We start from the raw sequence: 27891 nt of genomic DNA, 5'->3' as shown, positions 1-27891 counted from the left end.
CTCATCATTATAACTTGATCAGAATGCCTTCAGCATTTTTAAAATTTTTTTTCCATTGCTTTATTGATTGCCCTTTTTGAGCCCTGGGAAGAATGCTCTGTTGCCTATTTCACTTGATGCAAAATGTGTGGTGTGATTCAGCATAAAGAAAGGGAAGAGGGAACACATCGAAGGTAGTGACAAATAGCAGAGGGGCAGAGAAAAGGAAGAGGTTCTGGCAGGCTCTGTAGAGGTTGTTTTGTAATTATGGGCCACAAATATATAGGTAGATAAGCAGAAGTGCAGAGGAGGCTTTTATGAAGTTCCTTGGAGCAGCTCCATGAACAGCACGGGCAAGGCATGGCCATTAACCCACACAGGGAAGTCAGGCCTCTGCTCCTTCCTTACCCTGAGCATTTGGGCTGCCAGAAAATCACAGCATTTGCAGCAGGAGTGGTGCCCCTCTGAGCATTTTATTATAGAGAATGCTACTGAATTTCTCCTCTGAAGTCATTTTAGCTGCATATAGCACTGTTATTTACAGTGTGTGCATTTGCGTGCGCTTCTATAGGTCAACTGACTGTGTAGGTAACAACACCCACACATCCTCAGGCTTGTGCCTGCCCATGTCAATCCATACCTCATTTACACTTTATTTAGGCAAGTAGCTCAAAGCTTAAAGCAAAGTCTACGTTCTGTGCATGCCTACGCTGTGCTGGCTGCTCTGGCGTGACTCCACTCCCTTTCCCATGTGCTTCTCCTTCCAAACCCTGTGTCTACAGCTGTGTGAGGCAGGGGAACACTGGAGAGCCAGCTGGCTGGAAACTGCCTGGAAAATAATGGAAATCAGGTGTCCAGAAGGAGAATGTGTTTAGATGTGTCTTGACTTCCCTTGGTTTTCCCTGCAGCCAGCGGCGATTCTGTATTAGCTTTGTTTTTTTCCTCTCTCTGAAAATCCTCCCCTGTTGATGTTTAGATATGGAGAGAACAGAGCTTGGTGGGACTTTTGGTGACTTTATCTTGGCAGATGCTGCATGCCAGTTGTGCATCTGGCATACAGATGGAGAGACACTAGGGGAAAAAAGAAGCCAATAAATAAAATTAATGTAGGGATCTGGATGAAAAAGAACACCAAGATCATATTTTGTCTCAGTATGATGCTAGCCAGTTGTAGGGACCAGGGATGAGTGTACTCTGAGGAGATGGATGGAAACATATTTAGCAACCTGAAAGCTCTGTTCCAGCAACCCAGCCTAGTGCTGTTCTGATCTCTGTGGAAAGCAAGACCACATATGGGAGGCAGGACTTCCAGGAATGACAGAAATTGGGACCACATGGTACTTTACATTCTACTTTGGGTTCCCACTGAACTCGGTACATTTTAATGCTCTTTTTTTTCTGAGACTTTGGGTTTTGGTGATGCAAAAACATTCCTCTGTTGCCACATTTTTTCAAAGAAAAAGCATGCGTTCAAAATGTTGGGCATTAAACTCAGGGCATGTGTGCTTGCAAGCTTACTGCTGTCTCATTGCTATTGTCTCCTCTTTCTCAGGACATGACCTTCAGCACCACAATGAATCAGGAAAAACCTGTCAAATCCTCCTAGCTCCCTGGCTGTGCAATTTGCTGTTCCCTCGCTGTTCCCCAGACAGCAGCTTTTCTGCTTTTCTCACCCAAAGCACAGAAACCAGCAAGTCACAAATGACAGCTGAAAAGTGAAGCATTACCAAAAGCTGTGTGAGGCTCTGTCAAAGAGAACTTTTATATATAATACTCCTTCTGAGCCTGGGAAGCTGTGCATCCCATCAGTTCCAAAGAACGGAGAGAAGATATGTTCAAGTAACCAACACCAGGAATTGCACAAATCCACACAACGTTTTAGAACATCTACGCAGCGATCTACAGCATTAAAATTCTCTGTTCAGAATGGATGATGGATATAGAAACACAAACCAGGTCTCAGATGACTACAGGTACCAGGATGGCAACTACGACGCACCCAACGACGGCTACTACCGCGGTGGGGACGAGCCCGCGCAGGACGAGGATGCCCAGAGTGACGTTACAGAAGGGCACGATGAGGATGATGAGGTCTATGAGGGGGAGTACCAAGGGATCCCACACCCAGATGACATTAAAGAAAAGCAGAAGAAGCGAGCCCCTGCCGTGGATGATGAGTACAGAGACCGTGCTGACCTTATGGCCGAGAGGATGGAGGACGAGGAGCAGCTCGCCCACCAGTATGAGAACATCATCGAGGAGTGTGGCCACGGACGCTTCCAGTGGACTCTATTCTTTGTTTTAGGGTTGGCACTGATGGCAGATGGGGTGGAGGTCTTTGTGGTTGGATTTGTTCTTCCCAGTGCTGAGAAGGATATGTGCTTGTCCAGTTCCAACAAAGGGATGCTGGGTAAGTGCCACTGGCCAACAACTCTTCTAATGCAGTGAGAAGCAGCTGGGACACCTTTTCCTAGTGACCAGCTGATTTCAGGATCTTTGGATGACTTTCTTCTTGTGTTGTATGTCACGTATAGTCATGCCTGGGTGGATCTGACTCGAGAGTGGTCCACATGCTGATGAGCAGCAGAATTGTACCAGAATGTGCTGTGGCCCCAGTGCCAGTCTGTTCAGATGGGCTGGATCTGGGCATGGCAGCTCACAGTGTGCACAGGGCAAAACTCCAAGGAGTGTTCAAGGATAAATAAGTGAAAATTTAAAGGTAGATCTAGTGATCAATCTCAAAATTCAAAGCTGTTTAAAACTACAGGCTTCCCTTTACTTCAGCCCAAAGTCCCAACTGGCAAATCAACCCTGCAGTCAGTTCCTTCTGCCTGCTAACTTCTCCATTTGCTCACATGTCCTGGGTCAGATGTTGTCAATGGAGGTTCTTTTTAGGTCTGTGGAATGCAATTAAAGTGCAGCATGCAGATTAAAGCTGAGGCTACTGGCAGCATCCCTTTTGCATCACTACCGACATCTCCCTGGGGTCAAAATGCAAGGCTCAGTTATTGGGAGTGAGACTGTGTGGAAAGGTTTGGATGAACAATTTTTTCCCTTGAACAACAGACAAGCCAAATTCCATCAGCCAAAATAGCAAAGCCTCCCAGATCTCCAAGAATTAGGACAGGATCCAGCATGGTCTGTAGTGAGAGCCAGCCACGCAGTAGGACAGAGCATCTGGAAGGGAAATAAAATAGCTCTTGGAATAACTGCTTGAGGAGGGAGAGAGTGTCTCTTGATGAGTATGTACTGGGATTGCAGGGAATCATCAGGGACTGTAGGTCACACATGCTGGCCCAGTAGCCTTGCCTGACGCAAGGTAAATGCAGATTTGAGACTAGACTCCAGACGTTGACTTCATTCTATTGACATTATTTTCATGTGACAAAGGCAATAGATAATTATCCCTATATGAATCTCTCCTCTTGCTGTACTGAGGTCATATTCACTTTCCTGTTTCTCCCTTTTTTCTTTGAACTTGAGGATTGGGATGTTTCTTTCTATAGCTAGCCAGGTTTGTACTGACTTTTGTACTGACTTTTTTGCTTTACAAACCCCTTAAAAATTCTAGCTCGAAATATTTCCAGCCAGATATCTAAAAGCAAACCTCTCACAATTAGATCCTGATTTCAAAGGGACTTTGGAATTCACCAGCTCCCTGTGGGACACAAGGCTTGGTGTCTTTTCAGTGATGAGACCTTTTTTGAAAAGCAGGTCATTTATTTTGGTGACTCTATGAAAGCTGAGATTTTCTGAAACTCTGACTCCATAAATATCCACCTCTGTTGGGCTCTTGAATGAGAAAACTTCAAATGTCACAAGAGATTCTATCTTTGAAGTATTTCTGGCCCAACCACAGGTAAAAATGAACACGAAATTTCCCCAGAGAGCGTGTTCTGCTTTTTCCAGCTCAGTATTTGCAAGGCTGAAAGTTCAGGGTGTTCTGATAAGCTCTGAATAAGCAAGGAGACATTTGGGTCCATATCCAATCCCAGCTCCAGCCTCCTGCGCACTGACAGAGCTAATCTGGGACTGCTAATGAGGGAAGAGAACTCTTCTTGCTGCCTTTCCTGCCCACTTTCAAACCCAGCTTGTGAGAACCTGATTTTGCAGAACAATTTCTCCTGTCCTTAGCTTGTTTGTCTGGAGGGATCTGCTGGCAAAGCCTGTGTTCAAACTATTTCATTACTTCATTATGAGAGGAAAAAGAATTTTTCTAAAACCAATAAAAGCTGGTTCATCTTAGTTTGGGGCAGGGAGGAGAGTGGGTGGTTATGGTAGCATGCAGTGGTTATTGGCTGGTGGTGTACATTGGGCAGGTCTCTGATTCAGTCCATTTTGTTTGTTAAACACCCTTTCTTGTCTTCTGGACATTTCTCTGCTGCTGGATCTGAGGTTTGTGAGATGTCTCTTTGTGAAAATGAGTGAAGCATGGCTTGGAAAGCCTTACACTGCCCAGCAGTGCTCTGATGTGAGTAATGAGTACCCTAGGCACCAAGAAGAGAGTGTGACAAGCCTGGGGTGGGTAGGGGGCTGCTGGAGGGCATAGGAAGGGAACAGTGCAGATCTCTGGGTCTGGAGAGGGGAAGGAGACCTTTCTGCCAGTTGGAGGGTGGCAGCAGCAGGGAAAAGAGGGTGTTGGAGGTTTGACAGGTAGCAGGGCAGTGCAGGGACACGAGGTGTGGGTGCAGCCCTGCCTCCAGCACAGTCTCGTGTCTCAAATACTGCCCCTGGAAGAAGGTTTCATCCTTTCTCTGAGCAGCAGGGACACAAGGACAGCAGATATCAGCTTCTAAAGGGGAATGCTAAGGAAGTTGATGGAGACAAGAACAAAATCATCCAAATCTTTCTTAGGATAGCTTCAGCTCCCATCTACCTGCAGCTAGGAAAAAAGGGATCTCCCACGAAACTCAGAGTGTCCAAGACAAGCTTATGCCCCTCTGTGAATCCATTCCCTTAGTGCTCTGTGGCAGTGCACGTTGATCAGGGTTCAGTTACACTTAGAGATTGATGCGGTAGCAATCAAAGAGCCTTCACCTCCATTTCTAACGTGCAGTGACATTCTTGCCCAAGTGTGTCTGCACAGGATGGACAGGGGGTGATTAGAGCAGGCACAGCTTTCCCTCAAGTTATCACAGGGTTTTAGGGAAGCAGGGATATTATGCACTCATGAGCTGCTGCCCCTTGCCTCATCCCCATGTTCCAATAGACATCTACACATAAGCTCATGTTTATTCCCAAGGGACCAATTATCTCCCACATTTTAGCTGAGGAAACATAACCAGGTTTTCCCAGGAGCAGTTAAGGTCACTTCCAGGCAACTGCTAACATTTAAACACACAAGGTCTCAGCCATAACAAGAGAGGACCAGGAGGGAAAAACTGGGAAATAAGTCAGGTGAGTAATCAAACTCCAGCAGAAATAGGAAGGGACAAATAAGAGAGATAAAGCAGATGCCTCCTAAAGACCAATTTAGTGAAGTTCAGCTTCTGTTAAAAGGATATTTTGCATTAAACACTCTGCATATTGCATTTTTTTCCCCTTGGAAAGCAGTCATGGGAAAATATCAAGCAAACTATGTCCAAATTATGCAAAAATTGCAAATAAACAGATGCCCACAGTGTTTCATGAAATGTGTGAAATGGATATGACACATCTTAGAAAACGTTTACATTTCATTCTGAAAATAAACATCTCACCATCAGATGCAAATTAACAGCTATTTTAGCCCTAAATATCCCGAGTGGGACAAAACACGTATTTGGAGTTTTTCAGTTATGAGAAATGCTATTTTAAAGATGATTTACGAGGTATTACAAAAATAAAACCCAACCAAAAAAATAAAAAAGAAACAACAGTACGCATATTTTAGCACTTTGATTCAATCAACTTATAATACAAGTTGTTCAGAACAAGTTTGGTAACATGTAACAACATTATTTTTACATATTCATTTGACAGATCAACTTTGCTGAGCCTTCATCAGCAGTAGTCAAAATAATAATTCAATTCTTAAATTTACTGAAACAATACTTACATATTCCTTCTCAGTATGAGACAGCCTATTGAAAGTATTTTTTAATATGCTAAGGGTAATCAAAAGAGTAATAAAATTTGTATTTTTGTAGTTGCTGAAAGACACACAGTATCATTATTTGGAGAAATATCTTATCAATACATATCTTTACATGCTATAAATCATTTCTTAGAGGACTAAGTATTATGTTTGCAAGCACAGAGCAGTAAGTACACAACAAGAATAAAAGAAAATGACATAGTAATATTTTAAACTTCTTCACATCCTGCACATAAAAAACTCAAGGCACAGTTAAAGCAAGAGCCTTCCCAGATCCCAGAGCTGCAGTTGTGTTATCGTCATTTCACAGTTCACTAAACTGAGACAAGGAAATTTTTAAGGGCTTTGCCCATAACTGTAAAACAGCTACACCAAGGCAGAGAATAAAATTGCTTTTTCAGGCGCCCATCTCCTTTTTATGATTTAATAATAATTTTTTTAAGGAGAATATCATATTACAGACTCTTGACCTCACAATGCCGGATTAAAAAAAAAGCTAGGAAAAAAATCATATAAGTAATCATATAACTATGCTTTTATGTAGCAATTCAAGTTTGGCTATGTGAGTCAGGTTAAACAGAATGTGTACAACATGCCTGCTTTTAGTTGTGTGAAGAGGATGTTTTATTATCAGCTGAGATAAAATCTGGTTGCAGCTTCTCATTGACCTGAATTCACCTGATATGACAGTAAATCCTAATCCCCTCTGCAGAGCTCCATGGCTTTTCTCCACTTCATGGGGTTTTTTTTCTTCTGGATGAGCACAGAGAAGCCCAGCCATGGCTCCTTTGCCCTGCCATGGTTATCTGCTGCCTCTTTTGTTCCTCCATGGCCGTGGACCCCAATACAGCAGCCACCACACCTTGGTGTGACCTGCCCTTTTCAGGCATTTCAGAATCCTGGCTGCAAATTTGCTCTCGGTTGGAAACACTCAGCCCAAGACACAGCCCAAGGAGCATCATCACCCTGAGCAGTAGGGAAAAAAATAAAGGTGTTTTTGTGATTTGAGAACACCTCACATTTTGTGTAGGTCTGATAGGGGCACGAATGGCTGTGTCCCCGTCTGTAAACACGGTGGGAATTTCATCTGCTGCTTCCAGCCTGAGGAGGTTTGTGTTAGACAGAAAAGGATTTGTTTGGCTTCCTCTGTTGAAATCTTTGCTTTAGTAGAGGGGTTGGGTGAGGAGAACCAGATGGTCCCACGAATACTGTGGTGCTGGACAAGTCCTGTGGGGGTAGGTGAAGGTGGCTGAGGGTAAAATCCACCCAGACCCTGCTGGCAGCACCAAACCCAGCTGTGCCTCAGCTCACCTTGTCCTGTGCCTCTGCTCACCTTGTCCTGTGCCTTGGTCACCTGTGCTGTGCCACAGCCCCACGGGCTCACCCCAGCTCCAGCTGCACAACCCCTGTATCCCAGCAGCCAGATTTGCCCAATTTCCACACACAGATCTCACTAAATGCAATGCTGCCTTTCCCATGGGAGATTCCCTTCTCAGTGCCAGAGCTGCTGGCTGTGGAAGGAGTGCCACTGCTTGTATTAACTAACAAGGAGAGTGCAAATGGGACAAGCCTTTCCTTTGACTTCCATTTAAAGGTCAAGTTGATTCATGGGGAAGGCCTTAATAAACCTACAAGAAAGAGCAGATTGAAAATTGCAGGAAGAATGGAAAAAAAATGACCATCAGCCTTCAGCTCATCCTCTTTCAAGACCCTCCCCTGTTCTGGGACATCACTGTGGTACAAGAGAGTCAGCACTATCCCTACTTTATTCCTCTCTTTCAGTCACTTACGATTGGATCTCTGTCTTGCCACATCCATCTCCCAAACTGTCCAGACCTGACTCACAGAGTTCTGTTTGTGTCCTAAGGTTCAACCCTAAAGATTGTGCACCAGTAACAGTATTTCAATTTTGGTTTTATTACAATTTGAACTACAAGATATATGAGGTCCTAATAGTTTTCTGTTGTCCAAATGCTTTCCCTCTTCAAAAGCCTGTTTTTGGTTTTTTTCTTTTGTTGTTGTTGTTTTGGTTTTTTGGGTTTTTTACTGTAGGGCTGTACTGGTAGTGGCCTGGGATTGGAAGGGAGGCAGGAGCGTTCCCATTCCTGTGGTTACTGGTTCCATGCAAACCAGAGACAACCCTGGGCCCAGGCTGCCTCCTCACCTCCCTGACAGCCTCAAGGACTCCGGGACTAATTCTTCTCAGTGAGCTATTTGGGTTTTTCTGCTCAAATTTTGTATTTATTCCACAAGTTTTGTCCTGTCATAAAAGGGATTATTTTTGGATGTGCCTCTTTTCTAAAAACTTTAATCCCATTAACTAACAATGAGAAAAATTCATGCTTGTGATGAAGATTTAAGTAAACCTTGATTTTTTTTTCTGAAACCCTTAGAAGTTTACTTTTAATTGTATTGAAGTAGTAAAAATACAGTTTAACACTCTGAGAGCCATATACTGTATCTGTAGTATATTCCTTTCTTTATTCCCAAAACTTCAGCTTTTAACTTCAAATTCCTGTCTAATGCAGAGCATACAACTTCAGTAAAGGCTAATAAATTTCTTAGTGTGAAAATGCTAAATGTGTTACCCCTTTTCTAATGGGAATAAGCCCAGTCAGTGGTCACATATTTTCCTTATAACTTCAGCAATGGATGAGTCATAACCCAAAATTTATTCATAGAATTTCAGCTCTTTGGTTTTCCACCACTTTTATGGGAGGCTGTTGCAGACTTTCCCACAGGCATTCATTATACTCCAGGACTTGTGGAATAGCCTGCAAATAATGGCTTATTCAGAGCTGCCCTTAACATTTCCTCTGAGCACCTTATGTGTCAATTGGGAAGCTGATCCCTCCTAGCACAGTCTAAGTCTGTGTGGTTGGAGGCCAAGTTTAGAAGTCAAGATTCTGGTGCAGACCATTGTAATGCTGTACTGTGGAATATTTGATGGACAGAACTAACCCAGAAAAAAAAAAACAACAAAAAAACCCCCACCATTTTGTGATCACTTTTCTTGTTCCTACTCTCCTTAAAATTTTAATTTCCTTGACTTGAGCTGGATCTTTTTCAGAGGTAGGAACCATGACTGTGTTCTCTGGAAGACTGTCTCTCTGCAAAGAGGCTGTTTGAGTAACTGTTCCATTCCTCCCTGGGTCCCTGCCACCTTGTTGTAAATCCAGGACACAGCAATCTGCAGAGCAGACTTTGTTCTGCACCCTGGGTCCCGAGATCCATCAGCTGACAGAGTGTTCTATAGCAGCTACCCCAAAATTTTAATTACATTGAGCAGAACATGCAGTCTTCACCCAAAAAATAGACCTCTCCATGATAATGAAGTGTTGTGTTGATTTTGTTTCAACCCTGAAGCACATATTTCCATAACCAAGATCCTTCCCTCAAAACCTGGCTAAGTAGGCAGTCTCTGGTTGTCCTTGATATTTTCTTTTCCATAGATTCTTATTGTTTTTAATTACTGGGGGACCATGCATCAATTGGTTTATCATATACGATAACTAATTAAAGCAACATCCTCTAGATGAGTTTGTGCCATTAACAGCTCTGCTGGGATTTATCTTCTCACTCTTTGATGGATGCTGTGTTGCAGAGATCCAAATTTCCATTCCATCACAAATTTGGGCTCCTTAGTCAGAATCTGCAGGGGTTTGCTTGCAAAAGCAGCTCCACTCCTTGATGTTGAGTTTCAAGCACTGCCACATCCCATGCTGAACCCACTCTTCTCTCCTGGCCAGAGAACAGGCTGCCCCTCAGCAGTCCCTGCAGTAAAACACCATCTAGAAGGCAGTAGCAATCTCCTCCACCTCCTCCTGACCTGGGACATTTTCTGTTACTAAGAGGATTTGGATGAACATCTGCCATCCAGGGATTTTCTCTGGAATAAAGAAAAAAAGAAAAAAGTGGGGGGGAAGGGAAAGGAAAAAAAATACAAAAAATTAAGTTTGGCAGATCCTTTTTTCTTCCTCATAAGGGTCTGGCAGTGCTGGCAGGGCTCGCTGCCAGATGGGTGGCTGTGATGCACCAGTGAGTAGATACAGGGCTGATCATTACTTCCTTCCACTGTCTGCCATCAGAGTTGCTCCATTAAATGTGGCTCAGGAGCCAGTGTAAAAGCATTAAGCCATCCAGCACTGCATTAAGATCCTTCCTTCAGGAAGAATTTGTACTGAAACTGTTTTTGCTTTGCCTCACCCTTGTAATATGCACCTCAGTGAACAAGATGGAGGTCAAAGTAAATAGAAATAGAGATCCCAGACTCTGAGATACATCTGTATCTTCTCTTCAGATTACTACCTGAAACCTTTACACACCTTCAGATCTCCTCACCAGGACAGCTTGGATCAGGATAGGGCAGGGAGTGCAAGGAGTGGTTGCACAGAGCCACATACCCATGGTGGAGGTACAAGTGGCCAAGTCCTGCCCCACAGTTCTGGTACAAAGGCTTTTAATAGACAAGAACAGATTTTTTTGCCTTTGACACACAAATCCTGCCTGTGAGACATTGTGTGGATTGAAAAGAATCACTCACAGAGAGGTGATCCCACTGTGGAATAGAGAGATTTAAGAAATCCAGACTTTTCCACATCTGATCAATGTGACGCAAGTGTCCTTCAAATGCTGCAATGGATCTCTTCTGCACAGCTTTTAATTTAGTAATGCATTTTAAATCAAGTGCAGGCATTTGCCATCAAAAGGAAGACAGGATCAGCTGCCAGCTAACTCTGCATTAGCCCTTAGCTGGTTTTGCTGGATGGCACAGAGCTGCATTCAGACTGATTGTTTTGTTTAAACATTAATGAATTACAAAAACATTCATTACCACCTTGTTTTCCAAGTGTATTTGACAGAACGATCTGGGGAAGGCATTGGGTCTCAAGAGAAGCCAAGCTTGGTTCAAGGTGAGGAATGAACCTCCAAAGAGTCAACCATGCCTGAAATATGTTTCTTTTAGCTGTATTTCTTCAATCAGTGAATAGGGATGTTTCCTATTAAGGCAGTGTGTTTACTTGCTCAGCATCCGATGCCTTCACTCAGGGCCAGACATGCAGGGAGCACTGCTGTTTTCCTTCAACCCCTGCTCAGCTGGGTCTTGAATCTGACATTTCCCCAGTCTCCAAACATCCTCAAGCATCATCCTTTTCCTTCAAGAACTCCCTGGGCTGCAAGTTCTGCTTTCCGGCGAGCAGATGTTCCCCATCCTGAAATAGCTCAGCTCATCTGGATCACATCCAGCCGTGGTCAGGCCCCATCAGGATGTCCACAGCAAGACTGTGCAGCCTACAGACACAGCCCACAGTCCTGTCAATGGGGTTTGATATGATACAGCAGGTATTCTTGGGAGCAGCCTTTTGTACCTCTCTGCTCCTCAGCAAAAGCTGTGATTGCAACCAATTTCTTCTGAACTACATCTGGAAAGTAGATAAAATAAATGAAAAAAATACCTTCCTTAACCTTTTAGCATTATTAGCCAGTGCTACTTACACTGGTACCTGCATAAAGCAAAAGGCCTTTAAAATAATAAATAAAATCTGTGGCCCTTCTGCAGCCAGTGGCAGTAGAAAAGCTAAGGACAAGTGCCGTGTTCTCCAGGAGAGTAGTAAGTACAAACTGAGCAGGGTACAGGGAAACTACCCAGGGTGGAAATCCATTCTCTCCTATTCAGGTTGTCACTAAATGAGTCACTGAGACTGTCTTTTGAGGACCCCATAGAAGAAGGTCTAGGGAAGTCAGATTAAAAAGAAGAATCCATCTTTCTCAGCAATGTTAGAGAGATAACTCTATAGAATAAACTTTCCAGACAAGCCTTAGATTCTCCCTTCTCCTCAAATTTTCAGATCAAGACTGCACTCTTGAGTAAGCTGTCCTTTAGTTAGATGCCAGATCTTGGCTCAGTAAGGAAGGAAGTAGCTGAGCTACACGAGGTGAGTCTGGGTAACAGACTGATCCTTTCAGATACAGCTGGGAAAAGCAGAGAGTGAAAGAGATGAAACACTGTGAAGAGATTTAGCCATGCTTCATCAGTCTCTCTGCTCCCACAGCTTTCTGAGCATAAACAGCAGCTTGACAGAGCCTCTCCCTACACATCCTGCACCCCGCTGCACTCAGGGGGGTCAGAGCAGTTAAGACATCAGACTTCTGTTGTATTGTTGCTGGCACATAGCTGGGACACGTGCATCCTAAGCTGCTTACGCCTGGCCATTGCTTACGTGCAGGGGATGTGTGAGCAGAGAGGTTGGGAAGGAAAGATGTGGGTCTGGTCAAATGAGGGTATGTCCATATTGCCTGAAATGATGCAAGCCCTTGGACACAGAATGGGAAAATTACTGTCCTGCCAATGGGCAGAGTTTCTGGCTTCTGAGATTTGGGGTGATTAGGAGTATCTCTCCTTTATTCCACGGCGTGCCAGGACAACATCAGCTGCCACATGGGCGCTTTAAAATCTGCTCTGCACTGTGTGCTATCTCCACCCTGTTAACAAGTTGACTGTCTCTCTCACTTGCAGGCTTGATAGTCTACCTAGGAATGATGGTGGGGGCTGTCCTGCTGGGCGGCCTCGCTGATAAGCTGGGAAGAAAGCAATGCCTCATCATATCACTTGCAATCAATGCTGCCTTTGCATTCCTCTCCTCCTTCGTCCAGGGATACGGATTCTTCCTCTTCTGCCGCCTTATCTCAGGCCTCGGGTGGGTACCTGGGGAACCTGGCCCCTGTCCTGGAGGAGCCCCAGCACAGCTGGGCAGGGTGGGTGTGTGGGGTGGGACAAGGGAGGCTGCTCAGGAGATGCATCCCTGGTACCCAGCAGTGATGGCATTGCCATTTAGGATGTGTGTCTGTGCTAGCTCATTGTTGACATTAGAGCTGTAATGGTGGGAAAGGTTGGTCATTGATGCCCAAACTGTGCAGAAATGTGGGTGAGACTGAAAAATGCCCACCTCCAAGGCCTCCAGTGAGACCCCCATCAGTTCCCATTGGCTACCTGTACTTTGGCTCCCTAAAATGAGTAATCATGAAATAATAAGAGAAAATGTTTAAGTGAAGAGCAGGGTATTACTCTGGGTTTGTACAAACTGTACAGGAAATTCAGCTTTTAGAGCATGAGAAGAATCTTGTTCATCCTTGATGTCTAAGACCAGTCCAGCCAAAGATATATTTGCATTTTCTCTCCAAGCCTCACTTCTGAGCAGCCCATCTGTGAGTGTGACCTTCCCTCATTAAACATGCCTAACCACAAAGACATTGAAGAAGACTCTCATTTTTCCCATGTGCTGTTTTTTCTCCTCAGTATTGGGGGTACCCTCCCCATCGTGTTTCCCTATTTCTCTGAATTCCTGTCTCGTGAGAAGAGGGGGGAACACCTGAGCTGGCTTTGCATGTTCTGGATGATTGGTGGCATTTATGCTTCAGCAATGGCTTGGAGCATCATCCCACATTACGGTAATTGGTGCTTTTGACTGTCTACACCACCACATTCCTACACCACTACACCACCCCAGACCCTTGCCCAGGTAGTGACAGCTCTTACACATCCCAACATAAATATAAATAGGTACCTGAAGTGCTCACAGGTCTCATAAATAGACTGCATGATTGACTGATGGATACTAAGGCTGCAGATAGGACTGGATGGGGCTGCTTTCCATCTAAAGCCTCAAATACATTCCTTGAATTACACTGCTGGAACCTGAGCTCTTAATCTAAATGTCAGCTCATTGGGGAAAACACTGACTGAGATTATATCGCAAAAATTGATCCAGTTATCAAAAACAAGCAACTTTAATCAGGGAATTACTGGATGCTGTGAATGATAGCAGTGAGGACAGCACATGTGCTTTCCCTTAGCCAAGTGTCCACACTGTCAGGGCTGGTGACACCTCTGCCCAGCATGTGATGGGCTGAAGCCACTTCTGACTTCACCTTAATGGATGCAGGAGTGGAATGAGTTCCCTGCCCTCAGCTGGAAGTGGGAATGAAAAAGTAGATGCCTGTAGACTGAAATTTACTTGTGCTCTGAGAAGAAAAATTTCTGCATGTCACAGGGAATTCCTTGTAACTTGTGTATATAACCTAGAAAAACACCAGAAGCAAGTATCTAGTGGAAAAGATTAATTCTCCCAGTATTCAGTGACACCAGCTGTTTGCAAAATCCTGTTTGAGGAAAGTAGGACGGTTCACAAAACCCACAAAGGAAACCACTAACATTTACCTATCTATCATTTCATTTTTAACACATTTAAAGCACATTCAGTATAAAGAAATATTCATGCTTTTGATTGACGTGACACAGACTCTTGGAAGAAATAGGCAAGCTTACTACAGTGGTTTCAGGTAGAAATAATTCTATTACCTGCAACAACATTTGCTTTTAAAAGCCCTTAGATATTTACATTACAATTATTTTTCAGATGACTTTTTGCTGCTGTATTTTTGTAGCTTCCTCTTTGATTTCCAGTGTTCCACCTACTATTTTGGAACTTTGTGAAATCTTTAGAACACCGCAACCGGCTCAGATGATACTTCTGCAAAACCCATTGCTTGATGATTTCCTTATTATGTGAATAACAGTTTTTATAGGAAAAAAAATGCTTTAAACACTCCTTATGAGATTTGGGCCTAGGGTGAGTGAATGGAGCAATGTGAGAGATGAGGCTGTACTTTCCAGTTCTTAGCAGGGGAATACCTAACTTAGTAAACACCAGGAAAAAAGCAGGAGAGGAGGTACCTCAAAAGCAGGATTAGGATTTTGATGCTTCTTAGTTTGAACCACAGCTCAAGTTTTGTAGGTCTGGAAAAAATTGAACTTGCTTTTCTTGCTCACTTCTATGAAATGTGAAATACATATCTGATGTAGGAGATGGAGAGAAGCTGTCTCTTATGTGCCTCTCAGAGCAGATATTTAACCTTTGTAAACCTTTGGTAACATCACTAGAAGCAATCAGTTATGGCCCTTATTCCTGTACCATTTCCCAGCCTTACTTGCCTACAGCTGCACGGAGCTGCTCCTGTCACTAGGTGATTTCTAAACTCAAAGATAAAAGAAGGTTCTTACAAGGCAGAGCCTGAGCGTGTTCCAGTTTCTGTACTGAGCCTGAACTTTCTGCTATCTACTGAGCATGTTATCGAGCCTCCAAGAGCCAGCAGTACTAAGAATAGCAAATTTTCAACCTGTCCTCATGCCAGGCAGAGCTGCAAAGTTCAGAGCTGCTTTAGCAGAGAAAAACTCAGAATTCCTGGTCAGTATTTTTACTTGTTATCTCTTGCTGTTTCCAGGCTGGGGGTTCAGTATGGGAACCAAATACCACTTCCACAGCTGGAGAGTCTTTGTACTCGTGTGTGCTCTGCCCTGTATCGCCTCCCTGGTGGCGCTGAAATTCATGCCTGAGAGCCCACGGTTTTTGCTGGAGGTAAGATGATTCATCTCAAATGTTACAATCTGATACCAGCAGAGGATGGGCAGGTCCCTAATGTGTCCCTGTCTGTCTTTCTTTGTCCCATCAAACACACAGAGCACAAGCTCGGAGGCAAAGCCACTCCTACATGTCTACACCAGCTCCACAGACTGCTTAGACCCCAAAGGTTGCTGACTGTGGGGTCAACCACTGATGATTAGTGTGTCACTGCCACATGGGGTACAGAAGGAAGGGAGTGAGAGATGGGAATTTTATCTGTCCAACAAAGGCACTTTGAAAACATCTCTCAGGGTTTGGGCATGGAACTACTGAATCCTGGTGGAAGAGCAAAGGGCAAAATATATTTGACTGAGTGAAATACTTAAACTTCAGAAATCTTAAGCAAGTATTCTGTATCTCCTCCTCACAGATGGGAAATGTAGCAATACATAGTTCAAGCCTGAAGTCTTTAACAGAGCTGGGATGAGAGCCCAGTTCTCATCCATCTCCTCTTCTTTCATCTGTTTTTAAAGCTCTATCCCTGACTCCTTTTCTGCCTCAGGCAGTTTTAGGACAATTCCTTTCTCCAGCACAGAGTTGCTGCACTCTGTGAATACCAACCATGTTTCAGCTCAGGCTCTATTTTGCTGGGCCTCTAGAATTGCTTTCTCTCTGTGCTTTGATAAGTTACAGAGCTGGGAGCTTGAACACTTGCTCTCCTTCTCTTTGGTGTTTTCAGATTGGTAAACATGATGAAGCTTGGATGATACTCAAGCAAGTCCATGACACCAACATGCGAGCCAAGGGCGAGCCAGAGAGAGTGTTTACGGTGAGTTGAGAAAAGCCATGGGTTAAGAAAAGCTGGACATCTCTCCTTAGTGCAGCACAGCACAACCTTATTCCTGCTCAGGACCCTTTCAGTGTAATCTCTCCCCCAGCAATCAGAAAAAAGGGACTATGAGAAACATTTTGTGCATTTAAACTTAGAAGCTGGTTTGTTTTCTCAAGAATTAGTCAAGTCTGTCGGTTGCAGTGAGTACTCCTCATCCCTGGTGTTACTCCACATCCTTTAGACCTGTGATTTCTTAATTATGCACATGCTTAATTGACTTGCTCTAAGAGACTGAAACAAAAAAAGAGAGATATTAGCCATGAGGGAGACCTGAGTCACTCCTTTCTCCATTCTGGCTTCTAATCAAAGTCTGATTAAACTTCATGTACTTTCTAATAAGCTTTCCAAGCTCCACCTGCCTCATACCAAGTCTTTAATCTCTCCAAGGGAAAGTGGGATGAGTGGCTATTACTCATTGTCTGCTGCTTGTTGTGGAAAAGGTCACACCAGCAGAGTCGTTAATAGTAAAATCAGAGGAAAGGTTTATGGTGGGGTTAGCTGCAAATTACTGTAATTCAGTTGTAAAATCCTGGTTAGCCAGCCAGGGAAGAACTCTCGATTTATGCTTTTAAAGATGAGAGCACACATGCTTTTAAAGGAAGGGAAAAAAGGAGATACACTTGTGTGTGAAACATGTACTTATGATCAAGAAGGAGAGCAACACTCCATGTTCAGGAGTGTTGTCAGGAAACTGTGCCCCTTGGGAGGAAATTTAAGTTTCGTATCTGAGCATGACAATGGTGTGCAGGTTCATGTAGGATCTTAATGAGCATGTGTTATTTTTAGGCTACCTACCATTTGAGTAATGCAAGCCCTGATAGCAAAGGTGAAAGAGACGTTCTCTTTAAATCCATCACTGGCTTTGCCGTAACGCTGAGCTGGGAAATGAAGCTCAAATATAAATACATAAATATATATATATATATATATATATATCAATCACAAAGTAGGGCACTATGAGAGTCTGCTCTGAACAGGAGAATGAAGGAGCAGTTGTAGAGCCTCTGTTAGTGCTCCTTACTCCACAGAACAGAGTCATGACTGCACTGGAGGGGCTGAGCTCGGTATCGCACCTCGAGGCTCTGCCTGAGCCGGGATGTACTGACACCCGCTGGCACAGGCGAGTGATCAGAGCTCCTGGTGTGGCACAAACTGGCAGCTTTTGTGTTTTTCTGATAGGCCAGAAGTTGTCAGTTTGTGGTGAGTCAGCTGGTGAGGGACAGTTCCCAGATCTGACATTTAGTGGGTGCCAGGAAGAAGAATGAGGAGACTCCGCAGCTGAGCCAAGGCGCTTGTTCACACTCTGAAATTTATTCAGCAAATTTTTGCCTCCTCCATGTGTTTACAAACAGCTCTGTTTTCCTCCAATCTGTCCTTTAATTAAAGTTACTAAGCAAATATTTCCTGGGACCCATTTGTAAGTTTTCCTGTGCAGACCAGTTCAGGTATTCAGCAGTGAAAATTCAGACTCTTTTGATGCAGCAAACTGCATTGTGTGGGCTCACTTGATGGCAGGATGCATTTTCAGCTCCAAAGAATCTCATCCACACATTCATTTGTCATAGAAGTTCTGCCAGTGGTATTTAAAAGATGTTGAATGAGAAATATTCCTGCTAGTTGTCTTAGAAAAATGAAATCCTGAGGACACTTGAATTTGTACCCTGAATTTGGGTGCAATTGGCTGATCGCTGACATTAGAGAAAATTTTTACTATGCTTTCTAAGTCCTAATTTGTAGTGGGAGTCTGAAGATAGAGAAATAAGGTAGTGTACAGGTACATTAGCCAGCAAATCAAAGATTGAAGTGGACATGATGTACTTAAAATATTTCATGGAAGAAAAAAGAGAGAGGATGAAGGGATGGATGAAAAGAAGGAAGGCGGGCTTATTTCTGTTAATAGTCTCTTGATGTAATTAAATCAATTAGCTCAATTGATAATGCTAACTTTGAAGGAAAAAATGATAAAGGCTATTAGGTGGAAACATTGCCCAGAAGACAGTGGAATTTAAATCCACCCAAGATCAGTTCTAGAAACTCCAGTCCAATTTTTTCTTTTCTTTTTTTCTTTTTTTTTCCTCCAGGTTTCCTATATCAAAACTCCAAAGCAAGTAGATGAATTTATTGAAATCCAGAGCTCAACAGGGACCTGGTACCAGCGGTGGCTGGTCAGAATCACAACTACTTTAAAACAGGTAAAAAGAACAAAACTTCATCCAGTGCTCCAGTGCCTCTTTGTTTCAGGTCATTGTACCCTGAAATCCTGACTCTCACCCTAGAAAGTCTTCTGATTTTTGCCAAGAGCTGTAGTCTGGCTGCACTTTCTGTGCAGATGTGTGCACCTGCAAGATGCCATGCTGCCAGCCAGCCCCTGAAATGCTCCTGTGAGCATCACTGTCATCCAGCAGTGCAGAGCTCCCAGGACCAGCCACAGCCCCAAGTGCTTGGCTCTCCTCCTGAGCAGATAAATACTGATTCTCTCTCCCCAAGCCTAAGTGAAATTATCACCTGCAGTGGAGGCAGAAATTGTTTGCTCTTTGCTCCTGCTGAGGCCAAGTTTCTAAGAATGTTATATTGCCTCCTAGGCTAATTTAACCTTTCATACCTACTATGCTGCTCACCTAATGCCCATGTGGGACTGTGGAAAACCTTGCTAGAGCTTCTAGTCTTGAAGGATGAACTGAAAATAAAGGAAAGTTCTTCTTAATTAATAGCAATGCAGGTGCTATACTATTACTATACTTACATGCCAAGATAAGAGCTTAAGGAATTACACCCCTTCATGTTCTTGGCAGAATTTTCTGCAAGGAGTCAAGAACAGATCTTGGTCTGCCTCCTGCTTCACTTCATCCCTACCTGATTTAATCTTATTACACTGAAGTGCCAGCTGTGTTTGGGTTTTTGCTCTTCAGAGAGCTTTCCATCTCAGTCTGAAAGCACTCCTGACACCATACATATATCTGAAAAGATAAAGTTGTCAGAGGGTCTGAGAACAATCTCATATCCACATTTGCTGATATAACCTCAGAGAGACACTGCCTCATACCCAGCCCTAATCATGCACTCCAGCTCATTACAGAGGGCTCAGATCAAGTACTCTGGCACTGAGCTGAATAAGTGATATTTTGTAAGCCATTTACTTGACAAATATAATTTTGAAAATACACTGAATGTAAGCCACACATCTGACCTTCCCCTAATGAACCCATTTTTCTGACATTAGGTTTATGATGCACTCAGAAATTAAGCTGTCAAGAGTCTGCTGGGGTGTCCTGGCAGCTAATTCCTTCTTGTGGATTTGTAGGTCTGGGACAACGTGCTATATTGTTTAACAGCTCAGTACAGGATGAACACACTGATGCTGGCTGTGGTTTGGTTTACAATGGCCTTAAGGTAAGGAAGGTACTTCTTTATATTTTTCAGGAAACTAAAGCACTATTCAGAATCTGAATAGTTATTTACACATGCAAATAAACTATTACAAAATTAATCCTGGTCTTATTTTAAAGAGTCTTTGTGAACTAAGCCTTGCTTTCCCACAAATATTGATCAATCTGATTGCTTTATATGAAGTACAAGGTGCACTGAACACATCAGGACTTGAGAAGTGGTTGGTAGCACAGTAATAAATTGACTTTCCCACCTTTAGAACTTTCATTTGATCTTGTCCACACACACACACACACAAAAGACACAATCCTACCAGATTCTCAGCTGTTCCTTAGTCTTGATCAAAACTACTCAGGGGGTCTGAATCTAAACTACAGGTAAATTTTTTCTTATTCTCACTTGAACTGCACACTTACAAAAATCATTTGTTTCTGCTCTCCTAAGCGTAGCAAAGCTAGCCCATTTCTTTATTCTCCAGCCAAGGGGAAGTGAATTGTCCTGCTTCAAGTGAAAGGGAAAGGACCAACACGGTTCTGAGATCAGCAGGGTGCTTTGCTCAGTACTGTGTCAGAACTGAGCAAGAGTTTGTGTCAGAAATGCATTCACATTTGGAGCTTAACAAGTTTACAAGCTGTGAAGTGGATCTTTGGAAGAATATCCCTGATGTGTCTCCCAATCCCGCTGCAGTTACTATGGCCTTATTGTCTGGTTCCCTGACATGATCCGGTATTTCCAAGATGAGGCATATGATTCCCGAGTGAAGATCTTTGATGAGGAAGAAGTGTCTCATTTCACCTTTAATTTCACCCTGGAAAACCAGATCCATAGAAATGGGGAATACAGGAATGACAAGTAAGTGAACAGAATTTGCTCTGATGTATTCACACTGAAACAAATTTCTAGAAATCTCTTTCTTTCTTTTCCATTCTCCATCAGTTTGAACCTCTCGGTTGTTCTTTTGGACACTCAATCTAAATCCCTCAAGTACCAGAGGTAGTTTTTGACAGATAAAATATCATTTTAATCCCGATTTTCCACCTACTTTGCCTCTGTCACTGACTTCTGCAGAACCCAGGGGGATGTCTGTGAGGAGTCCTGCTTCCAGCAGCCCTGTGTTGGGATCAGGGCAGCGAGTGCCCACCTGGCAGCCCTGGATGCAGAAGTGACTTCTTTTTCCTTAGCCCACACTGACATCTACTGGGCTTGGGCAGTCACTGGTAATTAAATTGCTGCTGTATTTCCAAAATAAAAAGCAATTTCTTCTGGAGTCCTCTATATGAATTACCCCAGTCTCCATCCTGCAGCCCATTAGTGCAAGCTGGGCCCTGGGCATACTAGAGTTCCTGTCCCACTGCAGTCACTATCTCCCCGCAGATTAGTGTGTCACCTTCTATTTTAGTCTTTTGAAGTCAGTGAATTTACTCCAGCAGAACATCACTTTCCTTCCTTTTTTTCCTCCTGTTTGGGCTGGACTTGATGTTTCTTCTTCTGTGTCCAGCCTGGACCCCAGTCTTCCACAACAATATAAATCCTAGTAATTCCATTACTACTTTTCAAAATCCCAATAAAAATTGTAATTTCTGTGCTCTCATTGCCCCGGGTAGACCTAACAGGATGCTGCTCCAGCTGCCTGGATGGAAGGAGCTCCTCCCCATGTGGAGTGGTCCCACTACATATTCAATGTTACACAAAACACTCATTGTTTTAATCTTCACAGCTGCAACCACATCTCACTGCCCAGCCAGGTGGTTCTGATGCCCTCAGAAACTATTTGTCTCCATTTGCTTGTTATATATTTGATATACATTGGTGGGGGACCCCAATATGTGTCCTCATGTCCTTCCATACACCTTCCCTGCAGCAAGGAGCTGAGCTTGATGATGAAAACCTAGCCCCACAATTCCTGTTACCCAAAAAAAAGTGGTGAGAAGTGGATGTTGGTCAAATTTAGGGATTGGAGACATTTTTCTTATGCCTAGAGGAGGTGCTGAATTTTTACTAACTTCATTGAGAATTAAGGATATTCAGCACTTTGCTGGATGAAGACATTAAACTGTGATGTAAATCACTATTCTCCTGCCTTGGCTCTCTCCAGTTCAAATACTCAAAACCTCATCAAGCTAAATTGCAGTAATGCCCAGAAGTTATCTCAGGATGGTTTACCGCTGTGTTTTCCTTGCAGCCCTTGGCTGTGAGTTAAACTCCACAGATCACCAGGCCATTGCTATCTGACTCCTCTAAAGCTGGGTGTTAAGAAAGCAAACTGCAGGGGGGAAAAAGGATTTTAACAGCCTTTGGGAGTAAATACATCACAGGCAAATACATCACTGAGCAAATGCAGAACAGCTTAAGTTTTGCTGTAACCTCTGAGACCCTCTACATGGAGCAAAACACTTGAATAATCTTCTTGTGGTATTTTGTGCATTAATAATTCCTGTTAGTAGGCTCAGTCAAGAAGCCCTGCAGTGCTCATTTAAAGGTATAAACAACCAGCACGTTACGCTGTGTTAAAAGTGTTCAATTCAATTAAGCTGCAGAGTATATGTCAGAAGGGGTTTTTTTTTAATCTGGTGACAGTCTTTAACTACAGCAATAATGCTTGTTCTTAATAGCTCCTTACATCTTCTAAACATGCCTGTGCATTACCTAATACATCTTCTCAGTGTTCCTGCAAAATCTCACAGGTAAATCAATATTGTGTCATCTTTCAGGCAGCCAGGTCAGACATGTCACACTTCTCATCAGAGGAGAAATCAATCACCTGACACAGTTTATTATTTTTAGTGAAATCTGTTTTCATTACATGATAAGTAATAAACCTCAAACAGAGATGGTTACAAGCAGAACTCAGATAATCTCCCCACTCTCTCCAGAATCCCTACTGCATTTTCACTTAAAAAATCACTTTGAGTTTAAACAACTGTCAGAAGCTTTTCACCAAATGGCTCAATAGGCTCCTGATAATGTCTGGTTTTATTTATGATGGAGGAAGGGGGAGACTAAGGAAGGCAGCAAGGTTAGCTCATGAAGGAAATGCCCTGCGTTGAGTGAAATTCTGTCTTCTTCAGACAGACTAGGATGGAACATGAGGATTTGGGTCCCCTCAGCTTTAGAAGCACATTTTCCCAGGTGTGCTTATTTTGAGGAATAGAAAAACTGCCCAAATCCTAAAAGATCCATGTCTCTTTTAAAAAAATACATCTTCAGACCCTTCTCTCCTAATAAAACACAGAAGGACCTGGAGGGAGTTAAGCATTCAAGCAACACCTTTTCTGTAACTGACACTAGAAATTGGAATTAGTGCTCTGTCTTTTTTAACAGCCACTGCACATTACAAAGTGTAGAAAATACCTTGAAGCACAGAGTGAAGTTCTTTTTCATGCCCCACAGATTTATTGGCATGAAATTCAAGGAAGTGAGATTTGAGGATTCATTATTTGAGGATTGCTACTTTGAAGATGTGAGATCCAGTGAGACCTTCTTTGAAAACTGCACCATCATCTCTACTGTCTTTTATAACACTGGTAATGGAATTCCAGCTGCACTGTCATCTCTGTAACTAGGAACTATTATTTTGTCAGAAAACTATTTTATTGGAACTATTTTATCAGAATTGTTTTATCTGCTTTCTGTGAGAAAGGTTGGTAGGGATCTGTGTGTTTGAGTGTGTGCTGGGTAATGAGAGTGATGCTGGAGGAAAAGAGTGTGATGCATTTAGAAGGAGACCTCAGGCTGCTCCATCAGAGATTTAAACCCCATGGCTTCTGGAGTCTCTGGGTGCTATAAGGGGAATGCAAAATTCCATGCTCAGGCCCTGACAAGTTAAAGTAATGGCAAAATTCTCAGCACTTTACAGTTCTACACAGTAAAACTGGCTTAAAATATAATTTCAAGCCACCAGTAATTGAAGATCATTAGTAAAATAGTCACTAATTTATACAAAAAAAAGCTCCTAATTTCTATTCTAATAGAGGACAAATGATAATGCTGTGAAAACTGAAGCCTACATTGCCCTGTCCTTGTGGCATGGGGAGACTGGTTCAGGTAACTCCACCAATAAAAGGAGTTTATGAGCTTGCATTTACCAGGAGCCAAGGACTCAGCTGGAGTTTGCCACTCTAATAAATTTCCACTGAAATAAATACTCCCTGGTTATTTCCATCAGATGATAAACTTCTCTTTGGTCTTTGGTTTGGTCCTTGCTGTTGCATGAAGGGAGTTCAGCCAGGCAGGGTCAAGCCTTTGCCTCTTTCCCTCACAGATCTCTACGAACACAAATTCATCAACTGCAGGCTCATCAACAGCACGTTCATGAAGGAGAAGGAAGGCTGCCACATTGACTTTGAGGAGGACAATGATTTTCTGATCTACCTGGTCAGCTTCCTGGGCAGCCTCTCCGTGCTGCCAGGCAACATCATCTCTGCGTTGCTCATGGACAAAATCGGGAGGATAAAGATGATTGGTGAGTGGGGATAATGGGTGATGGGGCAGGAGGAGCACAGCCCTGCAAAGAGCCCTGCTCTGGTGGCAATGGGTCATCTCCAAAACAAAAGGAGCAGAAGGATAAAGACCAGAGGGTGAGGCAGATGATCTACTCCATGGCAGTGAGCAGGTGACTACTCCCCACCTCCTCACCCTGCTTTTCTATGTGTCTGTAGCATTTTTATTATTATTATTTTGCTTTTTGTGTCAAGTCCTACATGTTCTTCCAGTGTTCAGCAAATCAGGGTCAGAGCTAAAAAAGGACCTCTTGGTCCTGTTGAGTTGCTGCTGAAATCCTAATAAATGGACATTTTGCTTCTAGCAATGAATATTCACAAAGATTATTTGATGTGGCAGCTTGACAGCCCAGGAGTTCCCCCTTTTGGCTTTTGTCTGACTTTCAAATGATTGCACAAGCAGCTTCAGAGACCATATGGTAAATTAACTGACCATGTCACAGCCAAGAAAGGAGCCGTCCCTTAGCATCATGGGAGAAAGTTATCAAGTTATCACCTTATCAGCTTTGTGAATGCTTTGGGAATTGCTGGTGTTACAGCCTCCAGGGATCAGACCTCCTCTCCAGGTACTATGGGACTCCTGCCCTGGGGGACAGGCAAAGGAAGGTAATCAAATCAGGGATGTGGCTCAGGGGTAAGGGATGAATCGCTCTATTGAGCTCCTCTCTCTCCTCTGAGAACAGAGGGAAGGTTTCGCTCAGCCTCACCTTCAGACAGGTTAAAGTAGAGCAAGATGACTGATGTCTCAGGAATGTACACCGAGGGAAAATGAGCATTCATGTGGCGAATTTGGAAAAGACCCAAACAAACCAGAGGGTCTGTGGGAAATAAATGAGAGGAAGCTGAATGAGAATCAGATTGTCCATCCTGCAAACCTGTCAGCATTTCAGCATTTTCATCTGGAATTGAGATGACAGCTGGAGCCCTAAATGCTTATTTCTCCTGCAAAAATGAAGAGAACAGGACGAAAATCAGTAACAAAATGCTGAAAGGTTTCACTCTGGAATTTCCAATTGAAAGAGCCTTCTGGCGTCCCACCTGTATCGCTCTGTCAAACATATTATTTCTGATCAGCTTAACAGGAAAACTGAATTTCTCCTCCGTGTTATGTGCCTCAGTGGGGCTTCAGTTCATCTTTATCACGTCCTGCCAAACCTTCTCTTGTACAAAACAGCAGATCTCTTGGTGCCCTTGTTGGTGACCAGTGCTGGGCTTCTGCAGCAGGGGGAATATCCACACCACACTGTGGGGATGTAGTTTGGCCTTGTACCATGGAGGAGAAGTGGACACAGAGTCCTGCACGGCAGCTTTTCATAGGCAGGCCACTGCAGTGGCAAGATGCAACACAATGTCCAAATTGAAGCATTTTAGTTACGCTTCAGCTCCCAAATCATTTTGGATGGCGCTAAATTGACTCCAAAACCACCAAACAACAGAGAAAATTGTTTGCTTTTCTGGTAATAAATAGAGGTATTTCAGTGATAACAGAACATTCTGGTGGAAAAGAGTCTGATTTTTCACAAATTTCATCTTTCAGGTGAAAATTCCTAATGGGGTAGAAAGCAGTGATGTAGCTATTAATATTTCTGAATCTGAACTGTGCCTAACTGAGCATGAATACTCTCACATTCTCCCTCGGTGATGTTCATAAAATTATGGCTCCTGTGCAAATGTGCCATGAAATCTAATGATGTTCTTATAATTAAAAGAGACCTCAAGTGCTTCCTACAAGTGACTGTAAATTATCCTAATTGGGACTAGAAATGTGTCGAGTGACTTCAATACGATGTGAAATGCACAAGCTTATCACTTGAAACTCAAGTTGCAAAACCTTCACAATGATGCTTCCTCCTTATTGACTTCAATGTTTACTTGCCTCTGCTCTTCCTGGGTCCATCTGGAAGTCTGAGATGCTGGAAGCCTGCCTGGAAAAGCCTGTCTTCACAGCCTTTGTGGAGCAGGACTATCAGCAACATCAGCTGGACATTGAGAACATTTCCAGGCTGGTTTCCAAGCATCAGAGAGTGGCAGATAGGCAGGACCAGGGTGTTTTTGGATTCTCAAAGATTTAATTCTTATTGGGATGAAATGCCATCACTTGAAAGCCATCTTTGACAAATGTCTTTGCTCGGCTGTGGACAGCGGAAGGTGGTGCCAAGGTTTTTCTGGTGGTTCTCCCCCTGCAGGCGGATCGATGCTCATCTCAGCCGTGTGCTGCTTCTTCCTTTTCTTCGGGAACAGCGAGTCGGCGATGATCGGCTGGCAGTGCCTGTTCTGCGGGGCCAGCATCGCCGCCTGGAACGCCCTGGACGTCATCACCGTGGAGCTCTACCCCACGGACAAAAGGTGCTCAGAACACTTCTCCTTTTAGTCTCTACCCTCCACCTAGTCCTCCTGGTTCCAATGGAAAAAGCTGTCCCAAAGATGTGTAGGTGGGGGAGCTGTATATTTTAATTTATTTTACTTTCACCAATCCTTCAGGGCTGTGTAGTTCTGGGACAGAACAGATATTTGCAAGCCTAATTCTGCATGTGTGGCAGGCTGAGCACAGGGATCACGCAGACTTATGGAAACTATGGGCTGATAAATCAAAGTTTATCAGCTAGTTCTAAACCCATGCCATGGGTAGGGGCACCAAAGAAAAAATGTTCTCTGTCATTTCCATGGATGTGCAGGGAGGTCTGGCCTTTCACACTGCATCCCCAAACCTCTCATCATGGCTCATCACTGGGGCAGCCTTCCCCTCCAAAACCTGGAGAAAACCATGTGCATAGAGTGATTTGGGACATGAGGAAGAACAGGAAACTTTGGGACAATGTCCTGCTGATTAAATCTTTCCTTACAACATCATTTAAGCCCCTTTTTGCCTTTCCAGTTTGTTAGTTAGGGGAAGCCAGAAATGAAGAAGAACTGTACATTGAATCACAGAATCACAGAATGATTAGGTTGGAAGAGACCTAAAGTAGTGTGCCTTTAGCTGCTGGGTGATTTAGAGGAGAGCTGTGGTTGCTCCTCTGGTGACAACCCACCCCAGGCAGCCCTTGGAAGGGCTTTGAGGAGACCTAGAGCAGATTTTGTCCCATTGTCTTTGGGGAGGGCAAAGGCTGACAGAGTGGGCCACTCTAGGGCTGGGGAGAACGTGAGATGAAAAGGAGAAATGTGTGCACACACACATTCTCCTCATTCACACAGACATGCAAAACAGTTGCATCTATTTATCTATTGATTTATTCTGCCCAGTTTTACTTGCTAGAAGCGTAGCCTGGGCAACATAAGAGCATTCCCAAAATTGCCCATCCAAACCTTCTGTGACTGTGCCAGAACCTCCCTCCTAACCTTTGCTTTCTGCTTTTCCTCTCCACAGGGCAACAGCCTTTGGCATCCTCAATGGGCTCTGCAAGTTTGGTGCCATCCTGGGGAACTCCATCTTCTCCTCCTTCGTAGGGATAACCAAGGTGGTTCCCATCCTCCTGGCCTCCTCCGCTCTGGTTGGAGGTGGCCTGCTGGCTCTGCGCCTGCCAGAGACTCGAGAACAGGTCCTGATGTGAGCAGCAGAGGCCAGGGGGCTTGTGGGGGAGGGCAGATGTAGAAGAAGAACAAAAAAGAGCCACGTCTGGAAAACCGCAAACGTTCACTCTACACTGTTCTGTTGACACC

General features: G+C 43.7%; 1 protein-coding gene across 1 annotated transcript; it reads left to right on the top strand.

Moving 5' to 3' along the window:
• Window positions 1–1694: 1694 nt before the first annotated feature.
• SV2B (synaptic vesicle glycoprotein 2B) lies at window positions 1695–27891 on the top strand. The gene is made up of 12 exons (XM_066328290.1): window positions 1695–2389; window positions 12573–12753; window positions 13353–13504; window positions 15338–15471; window positions 16196–16285; window positions 18430–18540; window positions 19650–19738; window positions 20423–20587; window positions 23126–23259; window positions 23997–24197; window positions 26421–26580; window positions 27599–27891. The coding sequence occupies exons 1-12, from the start codon at window positions 1906–1908 to the stop codon at window positions 27780–27782; spliced, it is 2085 nt and encodes a 694-aa protein (XP_066184387.1). The 5' UTR covers window positions 1695–1905; the 3' UTR covers window positions 27783–27891.

Source organism: Sylvia atricapilla, chromosome 13 (assembly GCF_009819655.1).
Source record: "Sylvia atricapilla isolate bSylAtr1 chromosome 13, bSylAtr1.pri, whole genome shotgun sequence".
NCBI lineage: Eukaryota > Metazoa > Chordata > Aves > Passeriformes > Sylviidae > Sylvia > Sylvia atricapilla.
This window is presented reverse-complemented; position numbering and strand designations above follow the sequence as displayed.